This window comes from Carassius carassius, chromosome 36 (assembly GCF_963082965.1).
Source record: "Carassius carassius chromosome 36, fCarCar2.1, whole genome shotgun sequence".
Taxonomy (NCBI): domain Eukaryota; kingdom Metazoa; phylum Chordata; class Actinopteri; order Cypriniformes; family Cyprinidae; genus Carassius; species Carassius carassius.
In genome coordinates, this window is record NC_081790.1 from 19,177 (window position 1) to 42,500 (window position 23,324).

Below are 23,324 nucleotides of genomic sequence, written 5' to 3' on the forward strand. Positions count from 1 at the left end.
ACGGTGCTGTTCTGTAGCTGACTCTTCAGGAGAAGACGGTGCTGTTCTGTAGCTGACTCTTCAGGAGGAGACAGTCCATTTCTGTAGCTGACTCTTCAGGAGGAGACGGTGCTGTTCTGTAGCTGACTCTTCAGGAGGAGACAGTCCATTTCTGTAGCTGACTCTTCAGGAGGAGACGGTCCTGTTCCGTTGCCGACTCCTCAGGAGGAGACGGTCCTGTTCCGTTGCCGACTCCTCAGGAGGAGACGGTCCTGTTCCGTTGCCGACTCCTCAGGAGGAGACGGTCCTGTTCCATAGCTGACTCCTCAGGAGGAGACGGTGCTGTTCCGTAGCTGACTCCTCAGGCGGAGACGGTCCTGTTCCATTGCTGACTCCTCACGAAGAGACGGTCCTGTTCCGTAGCTGACTCCTCAGGAAGAGACGGTCCTGTTCCGTAGCTGACTCCTCAGGAGGAGACGGTCATGTTTCGTAGCTGACTCCTCAGGAGGAGACGGTCCTGTTCCGTAGCTGACTCCTCAGGAGGAGACGGTCCTGTTCCGTAGCTGACTCCTCAGGAGGAGACGGTCCTGTTCCGTAGCTGACTCCTCAGGAGGAGACGGTCCTGTTCCGTAGCTGACTCCTCAGGAGGAGACGGTCCTGTTCCGTTACTGACTCCTCAGGAGGAGACGGTCCTGTTCCGTTACTGACTCCTCAGGAGGAGACGGTCCTGTTCCGTTACTGACTCTTTAGGAGGAGACGGTCCTGTTCCGTTGCTGACTCCTCAGGAGGAGACGGTGCTGTGCTGTACCTGACTCCTCAGGAGGAGACGGTCCTGTTCTATAGCTGACTCCACAGGAGGAGACGGTCCTGTTCTGTAGCTGACTCCTCAGTAGGAGACGGTCCTGTTCTGTAGGTGACTCATCAGGAGGAGACGGTCCTGTTCTGTAGCTGACTCCTCAGGAGGAGACGGTCCTGTTCTGTAGCTGACTCTTCAGTAGGAGACGGTCCTGTTCCGTTGCTGACTCCTCAGGAGGAGACGGTTCTGTTCTGTAGCTGACTGCTCCAGAAGAGACGGTCCTGTTCCGTTGCTGACTCTTCAGGAGGAGACGGTCTTGTTCTGTAGCTGACTCCTCAGGAGGAGACGGTCCTGTTCCGTTGCTGACTCCTCAGGAGGAGACGGTCCTGTTCCGTAGCTGACTCCTCAGGAGGAGACGGTGCTGTTCCGTAGCTGACTCCTCAGGAGGAGACGGTCCTGTTCCGTAGCTGACTCCTCAGGAGGAGACGGTCCTGTTCCGTAGCTGACTCTTCAGGAGGAGACGGTCCTGTTCTGTAGCTGACTCCACAGGTTGAGACGGTCCTGTTCCGTAGCTGACTCCTCAGGAGGAGACGGTCCTGATCCGTAGCTGACTCCTCAGGAGGAGATGGTCCTGTTCCGTAGCTGACTCCTCAGGAGGAGACGGTCCTGTTCCGTAGCTGACTCCTCAGGAGGAGACGTCCTGTTCCGTTACTGACTCCTCAGGAAGAGATGGTGCTGTGCTGTAGGTGACTCCTCAGGAGGAGACGGTGCTGTGCTGTAGCTGACTACTCAGGAGGAGAAGGTCCTGTTCCGTTACTGACTCTTTAGGAGGAGACGGTCCTGTTCCGTTGCTGACTCCTCAGGAGGAGACGGTCCTGTTCTGTAGCTGACTCCTCAGGAACAGCCGGTCCTGTTCTGTAGCTGACTCCTCAGGAGGAGACGGTCCTGTTCTGTAGCTGACTCTTCAGTAGGAGACAGTCCTGTTCCGTTGCCGACTCCTCAGGAGGAGACGGTCCTGTTCTGTAGCTGACTCCTCAGGAAGAGACGGTCCTGTTTCGTTGCTGACTGCTCAGGAGGAGACGGTCCTGTTCTGTAGCTGACTCCTCAGGAGGAGACGTTCCTGTTCCGTTGCTGACTCTTCAGGAGGAGACGGTCCTGTTCTGTAGCTGACTGCTCCAGAAGAAACGGTCCTGTTCCGTTGCTGACTCTTCAGGAGGAGACGGTCCTGTTCCGTGGCTGACTCCTCAGGAGGAGACGGTCCTGTTCCGTAGCTGACTCCTCAGGAGGAGACGGTCCTGTTCCGTAGCTGACTCCTCAGGAGGAGACAGTCCTTTTCCGTAGCTGACTCCTCAGGAGGAGACGGTCCTGTTCCGTAGCTGACTCCTCAGGAGGAGACGGTACTGTTCCGTAGCTGACTCCTCAGGATGAGACGGTCCTGTTCTGTTACTGACTCCTCAGGAGGAGACGGTCCTGTTCCGTTACTGACTCCTCAGGAGGAGACGGTCCTGTTCCGTTACCGACTCCTCAGGAGGAGACGGTCCTGTTCCGTTACTGACTCTTTAGGAGGAGACGGTCCTGTTCTGTAGCTAACTCCTCAGGAACAGACGGTCCGGTTCTGTAGCTGACTCCTCAGGAGGAGACGGTCCTGTTCCGTTGCTGACTCCTCTGGAGGAGATGGTCCTGTTCCGTTGCTGACTCTTCAGGAGGAGATGGTCCTGTTCTGTAGCTGACTGATCCGGAAGAGACGGTCCTGTTCCGTTGCTGACTCTTCAGGAGGAGACAGTCCTGTTCCGTAGCTGACTCCTCAGGAAGAGACGGTCCTGTTCCGTTGCTGACTCCTCAGGAGGAGACGGTCCTGTTCCGTAGCTGACTCCTCAGGAGGAGATGGTGCTGTTCCGTAGCTGACTCCTCAGGAGGAGACGGTGCTGTTCCGTAGCTGACTCCTCAGGAGGAGACGGTGCTGTTCCGTAGCTGACTCCTCAGGAGGAGACAGTCATGTTCCGTAGCTGACTCCTCAGGAGGAGACGGTGCTGTTCCGTAGCTGACTCCTCAGGAGGAGACGGTCCTGTTCCGTAGCTGACTCCTCAGGAGGAGACGGTCCTGTTCTGTAGCTGACTCCACAGGTTGAGACGGTCCTGTTCCGTAGCTGACTCCTCAGGAGGAGACGGTCCTGTTCCGTAGCTGACTCCTCAGGAGGAGACGGTCCTGTTCCATAGCTGACTCCTCAGGAGGAGACGGTCCTGTTCCGTAGCTGACTCCTCAGGAGGAGACATCCTGTTCCGTTACTGACTCCTCAGGAGGAGATGGTGCTGTGCTGTAGGTGACTCCTCAGGAGGAGACGGTGCTGTGCTGTAGCTGACTACTCAGGAGGAGAAGGTCCTGTTCCGTTAATGACTCTTTAGGAGGAGACGGTCCTGTTCCGTAGCTGACTCCTCAGGAGGAGACGGTGCTGTGCTGTAGGTGACTCCTCAGGAGGAGACGGTCCTGTTCTGTAGCTGACACCTCAGGAGGAGACGGTCCTGTTCTGTAGCTGACTCCTTAGGAACAGCCGGTCCTGTTCTGTAGCTGACTCCTCAGGAGGAGACGGTCCTGTTCTGTAGCTGACTCTTCAGTAGGAGACAGTCCTGTTCCGTTGCCGACTCCTCAGGAGGAGACGGTCCTGTTCTGTAGCTGACTCCTCAGGAAGAGACGGTCCTGTTTCGTTGCTGACTGCTCAGGAGGAGACGGTCCTGTTCTGTAGCTGACTCCTCAGGAGGAGACGGTCCTGTTCCGTTGCTGACTCTTCAGGAGGAGACGGTCCTGTTCTGTAGCTGACTGCTCCAGAAGAGACGGTCCTGTTCCGTTGCTGACTCTTCAGGAGGAGACGGTCCTGTTCCGTTGCTGACTCCTCAGGAGGAGACGGTCCTGTTCCGTAGCTGACTCCTCAGGAGGAGACGGTCCTGTTCTGTAGCTGACTCCTCAGGAGGAGACAGTCCTTTTCCGTAGCTGACTCCTCAGGAGGAGACGGTCCTGTTCCGTAGCTGACTCCTCAGGAGGAGACGGTACTGTTCCGTAGCTGACTCCTCAGGATGAGACGGTCCTGTTCTGTTACTGACTCCTCAGGAGGAGACGGTCCTGTTCCGTTACTGACTCCTCAGGAGGAGACGGTCCTGTTCCGTTACCGACTCCTCAGGAGGAGACGGCCCTGTTCCGTTACTGACTCTTTAGGAGGAGACGGTCCTGTTCTGTAGCTGACTCCTCAGGAACAGACGGTCCTGTTCCGTAGCTGACTCCTCAGGAGGAGATGGTCCTGTTCTGTAGCTGACTCCTCAGGAGGAGACGGTCCTGTTCTGTAGCTGACTCTTCAGGAGGAGACGGTCCTGTTCCGTTGCTGACTCCTCAGGAGGAGATGGTCCTGTTCCGTTGCTGACTCTTCAGGAGGAGATGGTCCTGTTCTGTAGCTGACTGATCTGGAAGAGACGGTCCTGTTCCGTTGCTGACTCTTCAGGAGGAGACAGTCCTGTTCTGTAGCTGACTCCTCAGGAAGGGACGGTCCTGTTCCATCGCTGACTCCTCAGGAGGAGACGGTCCTGTTCCGTAGCTGACTCCTCAGGAGGAGATGGTGCTGTTCCGTAGCTGACTCCTCAGGAGGAGACGGTGCTGTTCCGTAGCTGACTCCTCAGGAGGAGACGGTGCTGTTCCGTAGCTGACTCCTCAGGAGGAGACAGTCATGTTCCATAGCTGACTCCTCAGGAGGAGACGGTGCTGTTCCGTAGCTGACTCCTCAGGAGGAGACGGTCATGTTCCGTAGCTGACTCCCGAGGAGGAGACGGTCCTTTTCCGTAGCTGACTCGTCAGGAGGAGACGGTCCTGTTCCGTAGCTGACTCCTCAGGAGGAGACGGTCCTGTTCCGTAGCTGACTCCTCAGGAGGAGACGGTCCTGTTCCGTAGCTGACTCCTCAGGAGGAGAATGTCCTGTTCCATAGCTGATTCCTCAGGAGGAGACGGTCCTCTTCCGTAGCTGACTCTTCAGGAAGAGACGGTCCTGTTCCGTTGCTGACTCCTCAGGAGGAGACGGTCCTGTTCCGTAGCTGACTCCTCAGGAGGAGACGGTCCTGTTCCGTAGCTGACTCTTCAGGAAGAGACGGACCTGTTCCATTGCTGACTCTTCAGGAGGAGACGGTCCTGTTCCGTTGCTGACTCCTCAGGAGGAGACGATCCTGTTCCGTAGCTGACTCCTCAGGAGGAGACGGTCCTGTTCCGTAGCTGACTCCTCAGTAGGAGACAGTCCTGTTCCGTTGCCGACTCCTCAGGAGGAGACGGTCCTGTTCTGTAGCTGAATCCTCAGGAAGAGACGGTCCTGTTTTGTTGCTGACTGCTCAGGAGGAGACGGTCCTGTTCTGTAGCTGACTCCTCAGGAGGAGACGGTCCTGTTCCGTTGCTGACTCTTCAGGAGGAGACGGTCCTGTTCTGTAGCTGACTGCTCCAGAAGAGACGGTCCTGTTCCGTTGCTGACTCTTCAGGAGGAGACGGTCCTGTTCCGTTACCGACTCCTCAGGAGGAGACGGTCCTGTTCTGTAGCTGACTCCTCAGGAAGAGACGGTCCTGTTTCGTTGTTGACTGCTCAGGAGAAGACGGTCCTGTTCTGTAGCTGACTCCTCAGGAGGAGACGGTCCTGTTCCGTTGCTGACTCTTCAGGAGGAGACGGTCCTGTTCTGTAGCTGACTGCTCCAGAAGAGACGGTCCTGTTCCGTTGCTGACTCTTCAGGAGGAGACAGTCCTTTTCCGTAGCTGACTCCTCAGGAGGAGACGGTCCTGTTCCGTAGCTGACTCCTCAGGAGGAGACGGTCCTGTTCCGTAGCTGACTCCTCAGGATGAGACGGTCCTGTTCTGTTACTGACTCCTCAGGGGGAGACGGTCCTGTTCCGTTACTAACTCCTCAGGAGGAGACGGTCCTGTTCCGTTACTAACTCCTCAGGAGGAGACGGTCCTGTTCCGTTACTAACTCCTCAGGAGGAGACGGTCCTGTTCCGTTACTGACTCTTTAGGAGGAGACGGTCCTGTTCTGTAGCTGACTCCTCAGGAACAGACGGTCCTGTTCTGTAGCTGACTCCTCAGGAGGAGACAGTCCTGTTCCGTAGCTGACTCCTCAGGAAGAGACGGTCCTGTTCCGTTGCTGACTCCTCAGGAGGAGACGGTCCTGTTCCGTAGCTGACTCCTCAGGAGGAGATGGTGCTGTTCCGTAGCTGACTCCTCAGGAGGAGACGGTGCTGTTCCGTAGCTGACTCCTCAGGAGGATAGATAGATAGATAGATAGATAGATAGATAGATAGAAAGACTTTAATAATCCCCAAGGGGAAATTGTGATGTCACAGCAGCAAATTACAATACATACCAGACATATTACATATAACATACATTGACCTATACTGTATAAAAATCCTTAAGAATAATAATAAATAAAATAAAATAGTTACACAAGATGTGCAGTTTAAATATCACATACCATATATTCATGTGTTATTCTCTATTCTGTCATTAATGTCCATAATCTCTTATCTACCCAGAGAAGATCTGTTATATATTGTTATTGCAGTGGGTAGGAATGACTTTCTGTACCGGTCCTTGCTACAGCAGAGTTGCCGTAGTCTCCAGCTGAAAATACTCTTCTGCCCAACCACCAAGTTGTGCAGCGGATGTGATGTGTTGTCCATGATGTTAAATAGTTTCTTCAACATCTTTTCCTCCACAACCAACTCCATAGGTTCCAGAGCAAACCCCAGCACAGAGCCAGCCTTCTTTATTAGTTTATTTAGTCTCTTACTGTCACTGCCTCTGATGCAGCTGCCCCAGCAGATGACTGCCAAGAATATTGCACTTTCGACGACAGACTGATAAAACATATACAACATCTTGTTGCATACATTAAAAGACTTGAGCTTCCTCAAGAAATAGAGTCTGCTCTGGCCCTTCTTGAAGATGGCCTCAGAGTTGCGTTTCCAATCCAGTCTGTTATCGAGGTACACACCCAAATATTTAAAATGATCAACCACCTCCACCTCCTCTCCATGCAGGTAAATGGGTTTTAATGTTGTTTTCCTGGTCCTTCTAAAGTCCACCATCATCTCTTTTGTCTTAGTCACGTTTAAGAGAAGGTGGTTTATCCCACACCACGACACAAAGCGATCAACCAAATCTCTGTACCCAGTCTCATCTCCACCGTTAATATACCCAACAACTGCAGAGTCATCTGAGTATTTTTGAAGATGACAGGACTCTGAGTTGTGTTGGAAATCTGATGTGTACAACGTGAAGAGAAATGGCGAGAGAACAGTCCCCTGTGGTGTTCCTGTACTGCTGACCACTCGTTCAGACACACCACCCCTTAGTCGCACATACTGAGGTCTGCATGTCAGGTAGTCTATAATCCAGGAAATTGTGGAGGTGTCCACCTGCATCACTTGAAGCTTCTCACGCAGCAATGACGGTTGGATCGTGTTAAACGCACTGGAAAAGTCAAAGAACATGATCCTCACCATGCTGCCAGCTCTATCCAGGTGAGAGTGAGCTCGCTGAAGCAAGTAGATGATAGAATCCTCCACACCCACCCCAGGGCAGTAGGCAAACTGCAGTGGATCAATGAAGGCAGTAACTTGTGGTCTCAGATGGGCCTGAACCAGTCTCTCTAGAACTTTCATAATGTGTGAGGTTAAAGCAACCGGTCTATAGTCATTGAGAGCAGACGGAGCAGACTTTTTAGCCACTGGAACAAGGCAAGTTGTTTTCCACATTAGTGGAACTTTCGCCAGACTCAGACTGAGGTTAAAAAGGTGTTGTAAAATCCCACATAGCTGGTTAGCACATACCTTCAGGACTCTGGGGCTAATACCATCCGGTCCCGGGGCTTTGTTCTGATGCAGTTTCACCAGCTGCCTCTTAACCTGACAGCTAGAGACATACAGGGGGGTGGGAGGGATAGAGGATGGCATGGTGTTCTCAGCAATGAAGATAGATGATGATGTTGAAGGGTGGGTGGAGGTGGCACCATGTGAATCACCAATTTTGATCTTTGAGGAGGTGTGAGAGGGGAAAGTACATAGGAGGGAGGGGGGAGAAGGATGCAGCTGAAGAGCAAGGGGTGATGTGTGGCCAATTTGACAGGCTGCATGGGAGGCTAGGGGTGAGCTGAACCTGTGGAAAAACACATTCAGCTCATTAGCCATATCCCGGCCTCCCTCAGCCTGGTTACCAGTCACCTTAAACCCTGTGATAGTCTTCATTCCCGCCCATACATCCCTTGAGTTGTTTTGCTGGAGCTTGTTTTCCAGTTTCTTCCTATACACCTCCATGCCAACTCTCAGGCTCACTTTCAACTCCCTCTGTACAGTCTTCATTAATTCTCTGTCCCCCTGCCTAAAAGCTCTTTTCTTCCTATTCAGAAGCACCTTTAGGTCGCTGGTTATCCATGGCTTGTTGTTAGGAAAACATCTCACTCTCCTATAGGGTATGACCGTATCCACACAGAAATTAATATACCCTGTGATACAATCCGTCATGGAACTTATGTCATCTCCATAGGGATCACAGAGTACCTCCCAGTCTGTGGATTCAAAACACCCTTGCAGAGCCTCATCTGCTTCCTGTGTCCATCTTCTCACAGTCCTATAAGTAACCGGTTGTCTTTGAACAATTGGTGTATATGTGGAGTTAAGAAGTACCAGATTGTGATCTGATCTTCCAAGAGGAGGAAGGGCTGCAGAGCAGTATGAGTCCTTAACATTAGCATACAATAAATCCAAAATATTATTGTTTCTGGTGGGGCAGTTCACATACTGCTGAAATGTTGGGAGAGTAGCAGAGAGAGACGTATGGTTAAAATCTCCAGAGATTGCAATAAAAGCGTTCGGGTGTTTTGTTTGTAATCCAGCGGTGACTGAATGGATAACGTCACACGCCGCGTCAGCATCAGCTGACGGTGGAATGTAAACAACCATAATGATTGCACAAGTAAACTCCCTCGGCAGATAATATGGACGTAGACTCACAGCTAACAGTTCAATATCTGGGCTACAGAAACGTTCCTTCACCGTAATATGTCCAGGATTACACCATCTGTTGTTTACAAATACAGCAATCCCCCCTCCTTTCTTCTTACCGCTCAGACAGCGATCTCTGTCCACCCGTACCGTCTGGAAGCCGGAGACAGTGGTGTTGGACTCGGGAATATGTTCCTGCAGCCATGTCTCTGTGAAGTACATAACACTGCACTCTCGATACTCCCGCTGTGTCCTCGTCAGTGCGCTCAACTCGTCCATTTTATTTACCAGGGACCTCACATTCCCCATTAGAGACGGTGCTGTTCCGTAGCTGACTCCTCAGGAGGAGACAGTCATGTTCCGTAGCTGACTCCTCAGGAGGAGACGGTGCTGTTCCGTAGCTGACTCCTCAGGAGGAGACGGTCATGTTCCGTAGCTGACTCCTCAGGAGGAGACGGTCCTTTTCCGTAGCTGACTCGTCAGGAGGAGACGGTCCTGTTCCGTAGCTGACTCCTCAGGAGGAGACGGTCCTGTTCCGTAGCTGACTCCTCAGGAGGAGAATGTCCTGTTCCATAGCTGACTCCTCAGGAGGAGACGCTCCTCTTCCGTAGCTGACTCTTCAGGAAGAGACGGTCCTGTTCCGTTGCTGACTCCTCAGGAGGAGACGGTCCTGTTCCGTAGCTGACTCCTCAGGAGGAGACGGTCCTGTTCCGTAGCTGACTCTTCAGGAAGAGACGGACCTGTTCCATTGCTGACTCTTCAGGAGGAGACGGTCCTGTTCCGTTGCTGACTCCTCAGGAGGAGACGATCCTGTTCCGTAGCTGACTCCTCAGGAGGAGACGGTCCTGTTCCGTAGCTGACTCCTCAGGAGGAGACGGTCCTGTTCCATAACTGACTCCTCAGGAGGAGACGGTCCTGTTCCGTTGCTGACTCCTCAGGAGGAGACGGTCCTGTTCTGTTGCTGACTCCTCAGGAGGAGACGGTCCTGTTCTGTTGCTGACTCCTCAGGAGGAGACGGTCCTGTTCTGTTGCTGACTCCTCAGGAGGAGACGGTCCTGTTCTGTAGCTGACTCCTCAGGAACAGACGGTCCTGTTCTGTAGCTGACTCCTCAGGAGGAGACGGTCCTGTTCTGTAGCTGACTCTTCAGTAGGAGACAGTCCTGTTCCGTTGCTGACTCCTCAGGAGGAGACGGTCCTGTTCTGTAGCTGACTCCTCAGGAAGAGACGGTCCTGTTTCGTTGCTGACTCCTCAGGAGGAGACGGTCCTGTTCAGTTGCTGACTCCTCAGGAGGAGACGGTCCTGTTCTGTTGCTGACTCCTCAGGAGGAGACGGCCCTGTTCTGTTGCTGACTCCTCAGGAGGAGACGGTCCTGTTCCGTTGCTGACTTTTCAGGAGGAGACGGTCTTGTTCCGTAGCTGACTCCTCAGGAGGAGACGGTCCTGTTCCGTAGCTGACTCCTCAGGAGGAGAATGTCCTGTTCTGTAGCTGACGCCTCAGGAGGAGACGGTCCTGTTCCGTAGCTGACTCTTCAGGAAGAGACGGTCCTGTTCCGTTGCTGACTCCTCAGGAGGAGACGGTCCTGTTCCGTAGCTGACTCTTCAGGAAGAGACGGTCCTGTTCCGTTGCTGACTCCTCAGGAGGAGATGGTCCTGTTCCGTAGCTGACTCCTCATGAAGAGACGGTCCTGTTCCGTTGCTGACTCCTCAGGAGGAGATGGTCCTGTTCCGTAGCTGACTCCTCATGAAGAGACGGTCCTGTTCCGTTGCTGACTCCTCAGGAGGAGACGGTCCTGTTCCGTAGCTGACTCCTCAGGAGGAGACGGTCCTGTTCCGTTACTGACTCCTCAGGAGGAGACGGTCCTGTTCCGTTGCTGACTCCTCAGGAGGAAACGGTCCTGTTCTGTGGCTGACTCTTCAGTAGGAGACGGTCCTGTTCCGTTGCTGACTCTTCAGTAGGAGACGGTCCTGTTCCGTTGCTGACTCCTCAGGAGGAGACGGTCCTGTTCTGTAGCTGACTCCTAAGGAAGAGACGGTCCTGTTCTGTTGCTGACTGCTCAGGAGGAGACGGTCCTGTTCTGTAGCTGACTCCTCAGGAGGAGACGGTCCTGTTCCGTTGCTGACTCTTCAGGAGGAGATGGTCCTGTTCTGTAGCTGACTGCTCCAGAAGAGACGGTCCTGTTCCGTTGCTGACTCCTCAGGAGGAGATGGTCCTGTTCCGTAGCTGACTCCTCAGGAGGAGACGGTGCTGTTCCGTAGCTGACTCCTCAGGAGGAGACGGTCCTGTTCTGAGCTGACTCCTCAGGAGGAGACGGTCCTGTTCTGTAGCTGACTCCACAGGTTGAGACGGTCCTGTTCCGTAGCTGACTCCTCAGGAGGAGACGGTCCTGTTCCGTAGCTGACTCTTCAGGAGGAGACGGTCCTGTTCTGTAGCTGACTCCTCAGGAAGAGACGGTCCTGTTCCGTTGCTGACTCTTCAGGAGGAGACGGTCCTGTTCCGTTGCTGACTCTTCAGGAGGAGACGGTCCTGTTCCGTTGCTGACTCCTCAGGAGGAGACGGTCCTGTTCCGTAGCTGACTCCTCAGGAGGAGACGGCCCTGTTCCGTAGCTGACTCCTAAAGAGGAGACGGTCCTTTTCCGTAGCTGACTCCTCAGGAGGAGACGGTCCTGTTCCGTAGCTGACTCCTCAGGAGGAGATGGTCCTGTTCCGTTACTGACTCCTCAGGAGGAGACGGTCCTGTTCCGTTACTGACTCCTCAGGAGGAGACGGTCCTGTTCCGTTACTGACTCCTCAGGAGGAGACGGTCATGTTCCGTTACTGACTCTTTAGGAGGAGACGGTCCTGTTCCGTTGCTGACTCCTCAGGAGGAGACGGTGCTGTGCTGTAGCTGACTCCTCAGGAGGAGACGGTCCTGTTCCGTTACTGACTCTTTAGGAGGAGACGGTCCTGTTCCGTAGCTGACTCCTCAGGAGGAGATGGTCCTGTTCTGTAGCTGACTCCTCAGGAGGAGACGGTCCTGTTCTGTAGCTGACTCCTCAGGAGGAGACGGTCCTGTTCTGTAGCTGACTCCTCAGGAGGAGACGGTCCTGTTCTGTAGCTGACTCTTCAGGAGGAGTTGGTCCTGTTCTGTTGCTGACTCCTCAGGAGGAGATGGTCCTGTTCCGTTGCTGACTCTTCAGGAGGAGATGGTCCTGTTCCGTAGCTGACTCCTCAGGAGGAGAATGTCCTGTTCTGTAGCTGACGCCTCAGGAGGAGACGGTCCTGTTCCGTAGCTGACTCTTCAGGAAGAGACGGTCCTGTTCCGTTGCTGACTCCTCAGGAGGAGACGGTCCTGTTCCGTAGCTGACTCTTCAGGAAGAGACGGTCCTGTTCCGTTGCTGACTCCTCAGGAGGAGATGGTCCTGTTACGTAGCTGACTCCTCATGAAGAGACGGTCCTGTTCCGTTGCTGACTCCTCAGGAGGAGATGGTCCTGTTCCGTAGCTGACTCCTCATGAAGAGACGGTCCTGTTCCGTTGCTGACTCCTCAGGAGGAGACGGTCCTGTTCCGTAGCTGACTCCTCAGGAGGAGACGGTCCTGTTCCGTTACTGACTCCTCAGGAGGAGACGGTCCTGTTCCGTTGCTGACTCCTCAGGAGGAAACGGTCCTGTTCTGTGGCTGACTCTTCAGTAGGAGACGGTCCTGTTCCGTTGCTGACTCTTCAGTAGGAGACGGTCCTGTTCCGTTGCTGACTCCTCAGGAGGAGACGGTCCTGTTCTGTAGCTGACTCCTAAGGAAGAGACGGTCCTGTTCTGTTGCTGACTGCTCAGGAGGAGACGGTCCTGTTCTGTAGCTGACTCCTCAGGAGGAGACGGTCCTGTTCCGTTGCTGACTCTTCAGGAGGAGATGGTCCTGTTCTGTAGCTGACTGCTCCAGAAGAGACGGTCCTGTTCCGTTGCTGACTCCTCAGGAGGAGATGGTCCTGTTCCGTAGCTGACTCCTCAGGAGGAGACGGTGCTGTTCCGTTGCTGACTCCTCAGGAGGAGACGGTCCTGTTCTGAGCTGACTCCTCAGGAGGAGACGGTCCTGTTCTGTAGCTGACTCCACAGGTTGAGACGGTCCTGTTCCGTAGCTGACTCCTCAGGAGGAGACGGTCCTGTTCCGTAGCTGACTCTTCAGGAGGAGACGGTCCTGTTCTGTAGCTGACTCCTCAGGAAGAGACGGTCCTGTTCCGTTGCTGACTCTTCAGGAGGAGACGGTCCTGTTCCGTTGCTGACTCTTCAGGAGGAGACGGTCCTGTTCCGTTGCTGACTCCTCAGGAGGAGACGGTCCTGTTCCGTAGCTGACTCCTCAGGAGGAGACGGTCCTGTTCCGTAGCTGACTCCTCAGGAGGAGACGGTCCTGTTCCGTTACTGACTCCTCAGGAGGAGACGGTCCTGTTCCGTTGCTGACTCCTCAGGAGGAAACGGTCCTGTTCTGTGGCTGACTCTTCAGTAGGAGACGGTCCTGTTCCGTTGCTGACTCTTCAGTAGGAGACGGTCCTGTTCCGTTGCTGACTCCTCAGGAGGAGACGGTCCTGTTCTGTAGCTGACTCCTAAGGAAGAGACGGTCCTGTTCTGTTGCTGACTGCTCAGGAGGAGACGGTCCTGTTCTGTAGCTGACTCCTCAGGAGGAGACGGTCCTGTTCCGTTGCTGACTCTTCAGGAGGAGATGGTCCTGTTCTGTAGCTGACTGCTCCAGAAGAGACGGTCCTGTTCCGTTGCTGACTCCTCAGGAGGAGATGGTCCTGTTCCGTAGCTGACTCCTCAGGAGGAGACGGTGCTGTTCCGTAGCTGACTCCTCAGGAGGAGACGGTCCTGTTCTGAGCTGACTCCTCAGGAGGAGACGGTCCTGTTCTGTAGCTGACTCCACAGGTTGAGACGGTCCTGTTCCGTAGCTGACTCCTCAGGAGGAGACGGTCCTGTTCCGTAGCTGACTCTTCAGGAGGAGACGGTCCTGTTCTGTAGCTGACTCCTCAGGAAGAGACGGTCCTGTTCCGTTGCTGACTCTTCAGGAGGAGACGGTCCTGTTCCGTTGCTGACTCTTCAGGAGGAGACGGTCCTGTTCCGTTGCTGACTCCTCAGGAGGAGACGGTCCTGTTCCGTAGCTGACTCCTCAGGAGGAGACGGCCCTGTTCCGTAGCTGACTCCTAAAGAGGAGACGGTCCTTTTCCGTAGCTGTTTCCTCAGGAGGAGACGGTCCTGTTCCGTAGCTGACTCCTCAGGAGGAGATGGTCCTGTTCCGTTACTGACTCCTCAGGAGGAGACGGTCCTGTTCCGTTACTGACTCCTCAGGAGGAGACGGTCCTGTTCCGTTACTGACTCCTCAGGAGGAGACGGTCATGTTCCGTTACTGACTCTTTAGGAGGAGACGGTCCTGTTCCGTTGCTGACTCCTCAGGAGGAGACGGTGCTGTGCTGTAGCTGACTCCTCAGGAGGAGACGGTCCTGTTCCGTTACTGACTCTTTAGGAGGAGACGGTCCTGTTCCGTAGCTGACTCCTCAGGAGGAGATGGTCCTGTTCTGTAGCTGACTCCTCAGGAGGAGACGGTCCTGTTCTGTAGCTGACTCCTCAGGAGGAGACGGTCCTGTTCTGTAGCTGACTCCTCAGGAGGAGACGGTCCTGTTCTGTAGCTGACTCCTCAGGAGGAGACGGTCCTGTTCTGTAGCTGACTCTTCAGGAGGAGTTGGTCCTGTTCTGTTGCTGACTCCTCAGGAGGAGATGGTCCTGTTCCGTTGCTGACTCTTCAGGAGGAGATGGTCCTGTTCTGTAGCTGACTGCTCCGGAAGAGACGGTCCTGTTCCGTTGCTGACTCTTCAGGAGGAGACGGTGCTGTTCCGTAGCTGACTCCTCAGGAGGAGACAGTGCTGTTCCGTAGCTGACTCCTCAGGAGCAGACGGTGCTGGTCCGTAGCTGACTCCGCAGGAGGAGACGGTGCTGTTCCGTAGCTGACTCCTCAGGAGGAGACGGTCATGTTCCGTAGCTGACTCCTCAGGAGGAGACGGTGCTGTTCCGTAGCTGACTCCTCAGGAGGAGACGGTCATGTTCCGTAGCTGACTCCTCAGGAGGAGACGGTGCTGTTCCGTAGCTGACTCCTCAGGAGGAGACGGTCATGTTCCGTAGCTGATTCCTCAGGAGGAGACGGTGCTGTTCCGTAGCTGACTCCTCAGGAGGAGACGGTCCTGTTCCGTAGCTGACTCCTCAGGAGGACAATGTCCTGTTCCATAGCTGACTCCTCAGGAGGAGACGGTCCTGTTCCGTAGCTGACTCTTCAGGAAGAGACGGTCCTGTTCCGTTGCTGACTCCTCAGGAGGAGACGGTCCTGTTCCGTAGCTGACTCCTCAGGAGGAGACGGTCCTGTTCCGTAGCTGACTCTTCAGGAAGAGACGGTCTTGTTCCATTGCTGACTCCTCAGGAGGAGACGGTCCTGTTCCGTAGCTGACTCCTCAGGAGGAGACGGTCCTTTTTCGTTACTGACTCCTCAGGAGGAGACGGTCCTGTTCCGTTGCTGACTCCTCAGGAGGAGACGGTCCTGTTCTCTTGCTGACTCTTCAGGTGGAGATGGTCCTGTTCTGTAGCTGACTGCTCCGGAAGAGACGGTCCTGTTCCGTTGCTGACTCTTCAGGAGGAGACGGTCCTGTTCCGTAGCTGACTCCTCAGGAGTAGAATGTCCTGTTCCATAGCTGACGCCTCAGGAGGAGACGGTCCTGTTCCGTAACTGACTCTTCAGGAAGAGACGGTCCTGTTCCGTTGCTGACTCCTCAGGAGGAGACGGTCCTGTTCCGTAGCTGACTCCTCAGGAGGAGACGGTCCTGTTCCGTAGCTGACTCTTCAGGAAGAGACGGTCCGGTTCCGTTGCTGACTCCTCAGGAGGAGATGGTCCTGTTCCGTAGCTGACTCCTCATGAAGAGACGGTCCTGTTCCGTTGCTGACTCCTCAGGAGGAGACGGTCCTGTTCCGTAGCTGACTCCTCAGGAGGAGACGGTCCTGTTCCGTTACTGACTCCTCAGGAGGAGACGGTCCTGTTCCGTTGCTGACTCCTCAGGAGGAGACGGTCCTGTTCCGTAGCTGACTCCTCAGGAGGAGACGGTCCTGTTCCGTTGCTGACTCTTCAGGAAGAGACGGTCCTGTTCCGTAGCTGACTTCTCAGGAGGAGATGGTCCTGTTCCGTAGCTGACTCCTCATGAAGAGACGGTCCTGTTCCGTAGCTGACTCTTCAGGAAGAGACGGTCCTGTTCCATTGCTGACTCCTCAGGAGGAGATGGTCCTGTTCCATAGCTGACTCCTCATGAAGAGACGGTCCTGTTCCGTTGCTGACTCCTCAGGAGGAGACTGTCCTGTTCCGTAGCTGACTCCTCTGGAGGAGACGGTCCTGCTCCGTTACTGACTCCTCAGGAGGAGACGGTCCTGTTCCGTAGCTGACTCCTCAGGAGGAGACGGTCCTGTTCCGTAGCTGACTCTTCAGGAAGAGACGGTCCTGTTCCGTTGCTGACTCCTCAGGAGGAGATGGTCCTGTTCCGTAGCTGACTCCTCATGAAGGGACGGTCCTGTTCCGTTGCTGACTCCTCAGGAGGAGACGGTCCTGTTCCGTAGCTGACTCCTCAGGAGGAGACGGTCCTGTTCCTTTACTGACTCCTCAGGAGGAGACGGTCCTGTTCCGTTGCTGACTCCTCAGGAGGAGACGGTCCTGTTCTGTTGCTGACTCTTCAGGAGGAGATGGTCCTGTTCTGTAGCTGACTGCTCCGGAAGAGACGGTCCTGTTCCGTTGCTGACTCTTCAGGAGGAGACGGTCCTGTTCCGTTGTTGATTCTTCAGGAGGAGACGGTCCTGTTCCGTAGCTGACTCTTCAGGAAGAGACGGTCCTGTTCCATTGCTGACTCCTCAGGAGGAGATGGCCCTTTTCCATAGCTGACTCCTCATGAAGAGACGGTCCTGTTCCGTTGCTGACTCCTCAGGAGGAGACGGTCCTGTTCCGTAGCTGACTCCTCTGGAGGAGACGGTCCTGCTCCGTTACTGACTCCTCAGGAGGAGACGGTTCTGTTCCGTTACTGACTCCTCAGGAGGAGACGTTCCTGTTCTGTTGCTGACTCTTCAGGAGGAGATGGTCCTGTTCTGTAGCTGACTGCTCCGGAAGAGACGGTCCTGTTCCATTGCTGACTCTTCAGGAGGAGACGGTCCTGTTCCGTAGCTGACTCCTCAGGAGGAGACGGTCCTGTTCCGTAGCTGACTCCTCAGGAGGAGAATGTCCTGTTCCATAGCTGACTCCTCAGGAGGGAATGGTCCTGTTCCGTAGCTGACTCCTCATGAAGAGACGGTCCTGTTCCGTTGCTGACTCCTCAGGAGGAGACTGTCCTGTTCCGTAGCTGACTCCTCTGGAGGAGACGGTCCTGCTCCGTTACTGACTCCTCAGGAGGAGACGGTCCTGTTCCGTAGCTGACTCCTCAGGAGGAGACGGTCCTGTTCCGTAGCTGACTCTTCAGGAAGAGACGGTCCTGTTCCGTTGCTGACTCCTCAGGAGGAGATGGTCCTGTTCCGTAGCTGACTCCTCATGAAGAGACGGTCCTGTTCAGTTGCTGACTCCTCAGGAGGAGACGGACCTGTTCCGTAGCTGACTCCTCAGGAGGAGACGGTCCTGTTCCGTTACTGCCTCCTCAGGAGGAGACGGTCCTGTTCCGTTGCTGACTCCTCAGGAGGAGACGGTCCTGTTCTGTTGCTGACTCTTCAGGAGGAGATGGTCCTGTTCTGTAGCTGACTGCTCCGGAAGAGACGGTCCTGTTCCGTTGCTGACTCTTCAGGAGGAGACGGTCCTGTTCCGTTGTTGACTCTTCAGGAGGAGACGGTCCTGTTCCGTAGCTGACTCTTCAGGAAGAGACGGTCCTGTTCCATTGCTGACTCCTCAGGAGGAGATGGCCCTGTTCCGTAGCTGACTCCTCATGAAGAGACGGTCCTGTTCCGTTGCTGACTCCTCAGGAAGAGACGGTCCTGTTCCGTAGCTGACTCCTCTGGAGGAGACGGTCCTGCTCCGTTACTGACTCCTCAGGAGGAGACGGTCCTGTTCCGTTGCTGACTCCTCAGGAGGAGACGGTCCTGTTCTGTTGCTGACTCTTCAGGAGGAGATGATCCTGTTCTGTAGCTGACTGCTCCGGAAGAGACGTTCCTGTTCCGTTGCTGACTCTTCAGGAGGACATGGTCCTGTTCCGTAGCTGACTCCTCAGGAGGAGAATGTCCTGTTCCATAGCTGACTCCTCAGGAGGAGACGGTCCTATTCCGTAGCTGACTCTTCAGGAAGAGACGGTCCTGTTCCGTTGCTGACTCCTCAGGAGGAGACGGTCCTGTTCCGTAGCTGACTCCTCAGGAGGAGACGGTCCTGTTCCGTTGCTGACTCTTCAGGAAGAGACGGTCCTGTTCCGTAGCTGACTTCTCAGGAGGAGATGGTCCTGTTCCGTAGCTGACTCCTCATGAAGAGACGGTCCTGTTCCGTTGCTGACTCCTCAGGAGGAGACGGTCCTGTTCCATAGCTGACTCCTCAGGAGGAGACGGTCCTGTTCCGTTACTGACTCCTCAGGAGGAGACGGTCCTGTTCCGTTGCTGACTCCTCAGGAGGAGACGGTCCTGTTCTGTTGCTGACTCTTCAGGAGGAGATGGTCCTGTTCTGTAGCTGACTGCTCCGGAAGAGACGGTCCTGTTCCGTTGCTGACTCTTCAGGAGGAGACGGTCCTGTTCCGTTGTTGACTCTTCAGGAGGAGAAGGTCCTGTTCTGTAGCTGACTCCTCAGGAAGAGACGGTCCTGTTCCGTTGCTGACTCCTCAGGAGGAGACGGTCCTGTTCTGTAGCTGACTCTTCAGGAGGAGACGGTCCTGTTCCGTTGCTGACTCCTCAGGAGGAGACAGTCCTGTTCTGTAGCTGACTCCTCAGGAAGAGACGGTCCTGTTCCGTTGCTTACTCCTCAGGAGGAGACGGTCCTGTTCCGTAGCTGACTCCTCAGGAGGAGACGGTCCTGTTCCGTAGCTGACTCCTCAGGAGGAGACGGTCCTGTTCCGTAGCTGACTACTCAGGAGGAGATGGTCCTGTTCTGTAGCTGACTCCTCAGGAAGAGACGGTCCTGTTCCATTGCTGACTCCTCAGGAGGAGACGGTGCTGTGCTGTAGCTGACTCCTCAGGAGGAGACGGTCCTGTTCTGTAGCTGACTCCTCAGGAGGAGACAGTCCTGTTCCGTAGCTGACTCCTCAGGAGGAGACGGTCCTGTTCCGTAGCTGACTCCTCAGGAGGAGACGGTCCTGTTCCGTAGCTGACTCCTCAGGAGGAGATGGTCCTGTTCTGTAGCTGACTCCTCAGGAAGAGACGGTCCTGTTCCATTGCTGACTCCTCAGGAGGAGACGGTGCTGTGCTGTAGCTGACTCCTCAGGAGGAGACGGTCCTTTTCTGTAGCTGACTCCTCAGGAGGAGACGGTCCTGTTCTGTAGCTGACTCCTCAGGAGGAGACGGTCCTGTTCCGTTGTTGACTCCTCAGGAGGAGACAGTCCTGTTCTGAAGCTGACTCTTCAGGAGGAGACGGTCCTGTTCAGAAGCTGACTCCTTAGGAGGAGACGGTCCTGTGCTTTAGCTGACTCCTCAGGAGGAGACGGTCCTGTTCTGTAGCTGACTCCTCAGGAGGAGACAGTCCTGTTCTGAAGCTGACTCCTCAGGAGGAGACGGTCCTGTTCAGAAGCTGACTCCTCAGGAGGAGACGGTCCTGTGCTTTAGCTGACTCCTCAGGAGGAGACGGTCCTGTTCTTTAGCTGACTCCTCAGGAGGAGACGGTCCTGTTCTGTAGCTGACTCCTCAGGAGGAGACGGTGCTGTTCTGTAGCTGATTCCTCAGGAGGAGACGGTCCTGTTCTGTAGCTGACTCCTCAGGAGGAGACGGTCCTGTTCTGTAGCTGACTCCTCAGGAGGAGACGGTCCTGTTTCTCTGTCAGATTAGGTCATTTTTCTTTGTTACCTGCTACAGTTTCCTGTGGAGTGCCACATGGCTCTATTCTTGCACCCATTCTTTTTTCTTTGTATTTACTTCCTTTGGGCTCTATTTTCAGAAAGCATTGTGTATAATTTTACTGCTAGACAGATGATACCCAAATTTATCTACCTTTGAATGTAAATAAACATGCTGCTCTAGAATCTCTTTCTGCATGCCTGGATGAAGTGAAAACATGGTTCTTTCAAAAAAAAAATGTATTTCTGAATGAATCAAAATCCAAGGTTATAGTCTTTGGCCCCAGTGAAAATTCAGGAAGCAGAAGTTTCGAACTGGACTACCTTGCTCCTTTTACTTCTTCCTGTATTAAGAACCTAGATGTGTTCTGGGATCAGAGTCTAAAATTTAATGAACAAATACATGCGGTTATTAGTTCCTAAGCAGTGGAACAGCCTTCCAGCCTATATCAGATCGGCAAAGTCTTTAAATGATTTTAAATCATCTCTTAAAACCTATTTTTTTTCCTTTGGCTTTTAATGTATTGCATGAATCTATGGGTTGTGATGTGTTCTATGTCTTTGTTCAGCACTTTGGTAGGCCATGCTTGCTGTTTTCAAATGTGTTATATAATTAAAACAAACTTGAAACTTGGTGAAAAATACATCTAATTCTAAATAAGAACAAAAAAATTATATATATAAAACTGACATCACATTCAAAATATGTTTCCGGGTCCAAACCTCAACTCGCTTCACTTGAGAATACGACCTCAGCAGCCGTTTATGAGCATTGTTTATTCATATTAATAATTTAAGCTAAACGCTTTCAAACTTACGGTATACACTACAGTCTCCGTGCTCACAGCGTCCCAAACACAAATAATTTATATATATATTTTTTATATTTATATTTTCATTGTCTGGCTATCTAGGACTTCGGTATGGAGTTAAAGTTTAAGATTATAACTTTTTCTCTAGTATTCTATCACATTGTGAGTTTATATTAGCAGAGTATATATTTTTGTTGTTTTCTCGTGGTAACTGATAGAGCGTTTGGACACGGAAGCGCTGCTACGTGGCGTCAGACTTAACAAGCGTATTCGTGTTTTGAGTGCAGTTCCTCTCCGGGCCGCAGGAGGCGATCATCATCCAATCAGCGCCGTGCTCCGCGTGTGTTTCTGTCGCGTGCGCGCAGCGTGAGTTTGTGAGGATGAACGGATGAAACGCTGTCGGGATTCAACGCTAGGTTTAACGACTATGATTATGTGAGTGAATTATTACATCGGTCTTCTCCTTAGTGTCTGATCAGAGCGTTTAATGATGAGGAAGCAGCAGACGTTCAGCCGCGGTTTGTCCGATAAAGTCCGCAAGTCTAAAGCGGCTCCGGAGATCCAGAAAAACCCGTTCGAGGTGAAGATAAATCGAAAGAAGTTCGATGTTTTGGGCCGCAAGAGTAAACACGACGTGGGTCTGCCGGGGGTCTCCAGATCCAGAGCCATTCAGAAGGTAAAACACGCTAATGTTTGTGTTTGTGGCCGTTTACTGTTCTTGAGGAAACACTGTCGTCTGATGACGTCACTGCACCGCTACATTATTCTCTTGAGTCACACTTTATTTATTTTTTATTTTTTACTTTATTGACAAAGTTCCATTTACAAAACAAAGTGGCATGAAGTTTCAGTAGTATTCCTTGAAACAGAACGGGTGCAACAAATAAAAGACAAAACAAAAATAGTGCATCTTTTAACAATCATAAAGAACATTGTCAGAAAACATTGTAAGAAACATTCTAGGGGCTAGGGCTTGTTCAGCAAATCGTATCTTTCAATTAAATTATCAAGTTTAATTGCATATTTGCATTTCATTCTCTTTAAGGCTCTAGTAAAGGAAATTAAATCGTGAAAAACAGAAAACGTAGGATTTACCGACCTATATTTACATTTATGTATGTAAAATATACAAAGAATCAGGACATTGTTAATCAAAAAATCTAAATCATTGTTTTGTAAGGTAATGCCACAAATATCATTCTGAGTAAAGAGATCTAGTGGGATATTAGAATGGAGCCAGTCATGAATGTCAGTCCACAAAGCATCTATGAAAGGACACTGGAAGAATAAGTGTTCTGTGGTGTCTATACCTTTACAAAAAACACAGCTATTTCTGTCAAAGCCAAATCGCAGATGTAGAAATTCATTTGAAGGATATATATACCATCTAAAATTTTAAAATGCATTTCTTTAGATTTTGGAGAGATGGGGAATTTAAGATATTTGGTTCTTAGAGAGTGTATAATGTCCTTTGAAGAGAAGTTAGCTATGGAGCTTCGGAAGGAAAACATTGGATAGGAGATTTCATTAAAAGACTTCTGATTGTTTTATTGGGGAATTTGGTAGATGCAAAGTCACTACCGCCCACTAAAAGACGTGGAAGACAGGGAGTGACAGTCACAGAGTTTAGAAGGTTTCCCTTAATTAGGCCCAGAATGGAGGCAGGAATTGCTTTAGTAATAGAATGGAATAATTTCGGGCAAATATTTAAGTTGTGTTTCAAACAAAAATTTTCATTGGACATTATACAACCTTCTCCATCAATAAAGTGAATCACAGACCAGATGTCTTTATCCATGAATTCCTTATTGTAAATTGATTAGTTTTTAATCATCTTCCAATATAAAAGCACTTGCTGGTGAAAAAGGGATAGCTTAATAGGTCATTTTTGAATGGTGAAGTCACATCTTAATAACATATCAACCCCACCTAATTTCTTAAAAATTTCTCTAGGAATATGAAACCAAAAATGTTCATTTCTTAAAAGGGACTTTAACCACTTTATTTTCCAGGTTCCGTTTATGAAATCGAATGATGGATTGGCATTAGTTCACATTTGTTTAGGTTGAGTTTGAGTCCTGAGGCTTTGGAAAAAGTATCAATGGTTTTTATTATCTTTGGGACCTCTGTTAAAGGTTTCATAAAAACCGTTGTATCGTCCGCTACTTGGCTTATAATTAAGGGTTTACCAAACACATTTAAAGGAGCGATAATTAGCTCAGTTTCTGTTACTTTTATTAAAGGATTTGCCAAACTGAATAGAAAATTTGGTTTGTAAGTTGTTTTATTGCGTCCAGGATAGCACTTAGACTTTCTTCCGACACCAAATCCTTCTTTTTGGGATTAGGTTGGGTTTTGAGCGGAGAAAACGGTCTTTCCGCTTGGTGCTGTCGGTCGAGACGAGTCGTGTCCTCCGGCTGACACACTTCCTCGGTTTGTCGTAGTGGGTTTCATGAGTCGGATGTATTTTTGTTGAGTTCTGTTCACAGGGTATATATATAAAAAAGAGTCAGGGAGTAAGTTTGGATCAAAAGTTCTGGGACATACAGACGGAGCTCAAGCCTTCACCATCTGCCCAACACCTGGGTCACACTTTATACATTTAAGCACTGCTAATATTAATGTGCTACATGTACTCACTATGTGGTTAGGGTTTGATTTAGGGTTACTTGCATGTAATTATGCTTATTTAATAGGAATTATAAAAATAGTTTTGCTGTGTTTTGGATCAAATAAA

At 52.1% G+C, this 23,324-nt stretch overlaps 1 protein-coding gene across 1 annotated transcript in view; it reads left to right on the forward strand.

Moving 5' to 3' along the window:
* The first annotated feature begins 20,903 nt into the window (after positions 1–20,903).
* The window catches only part of nop14 (NOP14 nucleolar protein homolog (yeast)), a 14,213-nt gene continuing 11,792 nt past the window's right edge, over positions 20,904–23,324 (forward strand). The window contains exon 1 of the mRNA XM_059525719.1: positions 20,904–21,263. Coding sequence (XP_059381702.1) covers positions 21,075–21,263 — 189 coding nt within the window. The 5' untranslated portion in view covers positions 20,904–21,074. The remainder of the gene's footprint in view (positions 21,264–23,324) is intronic.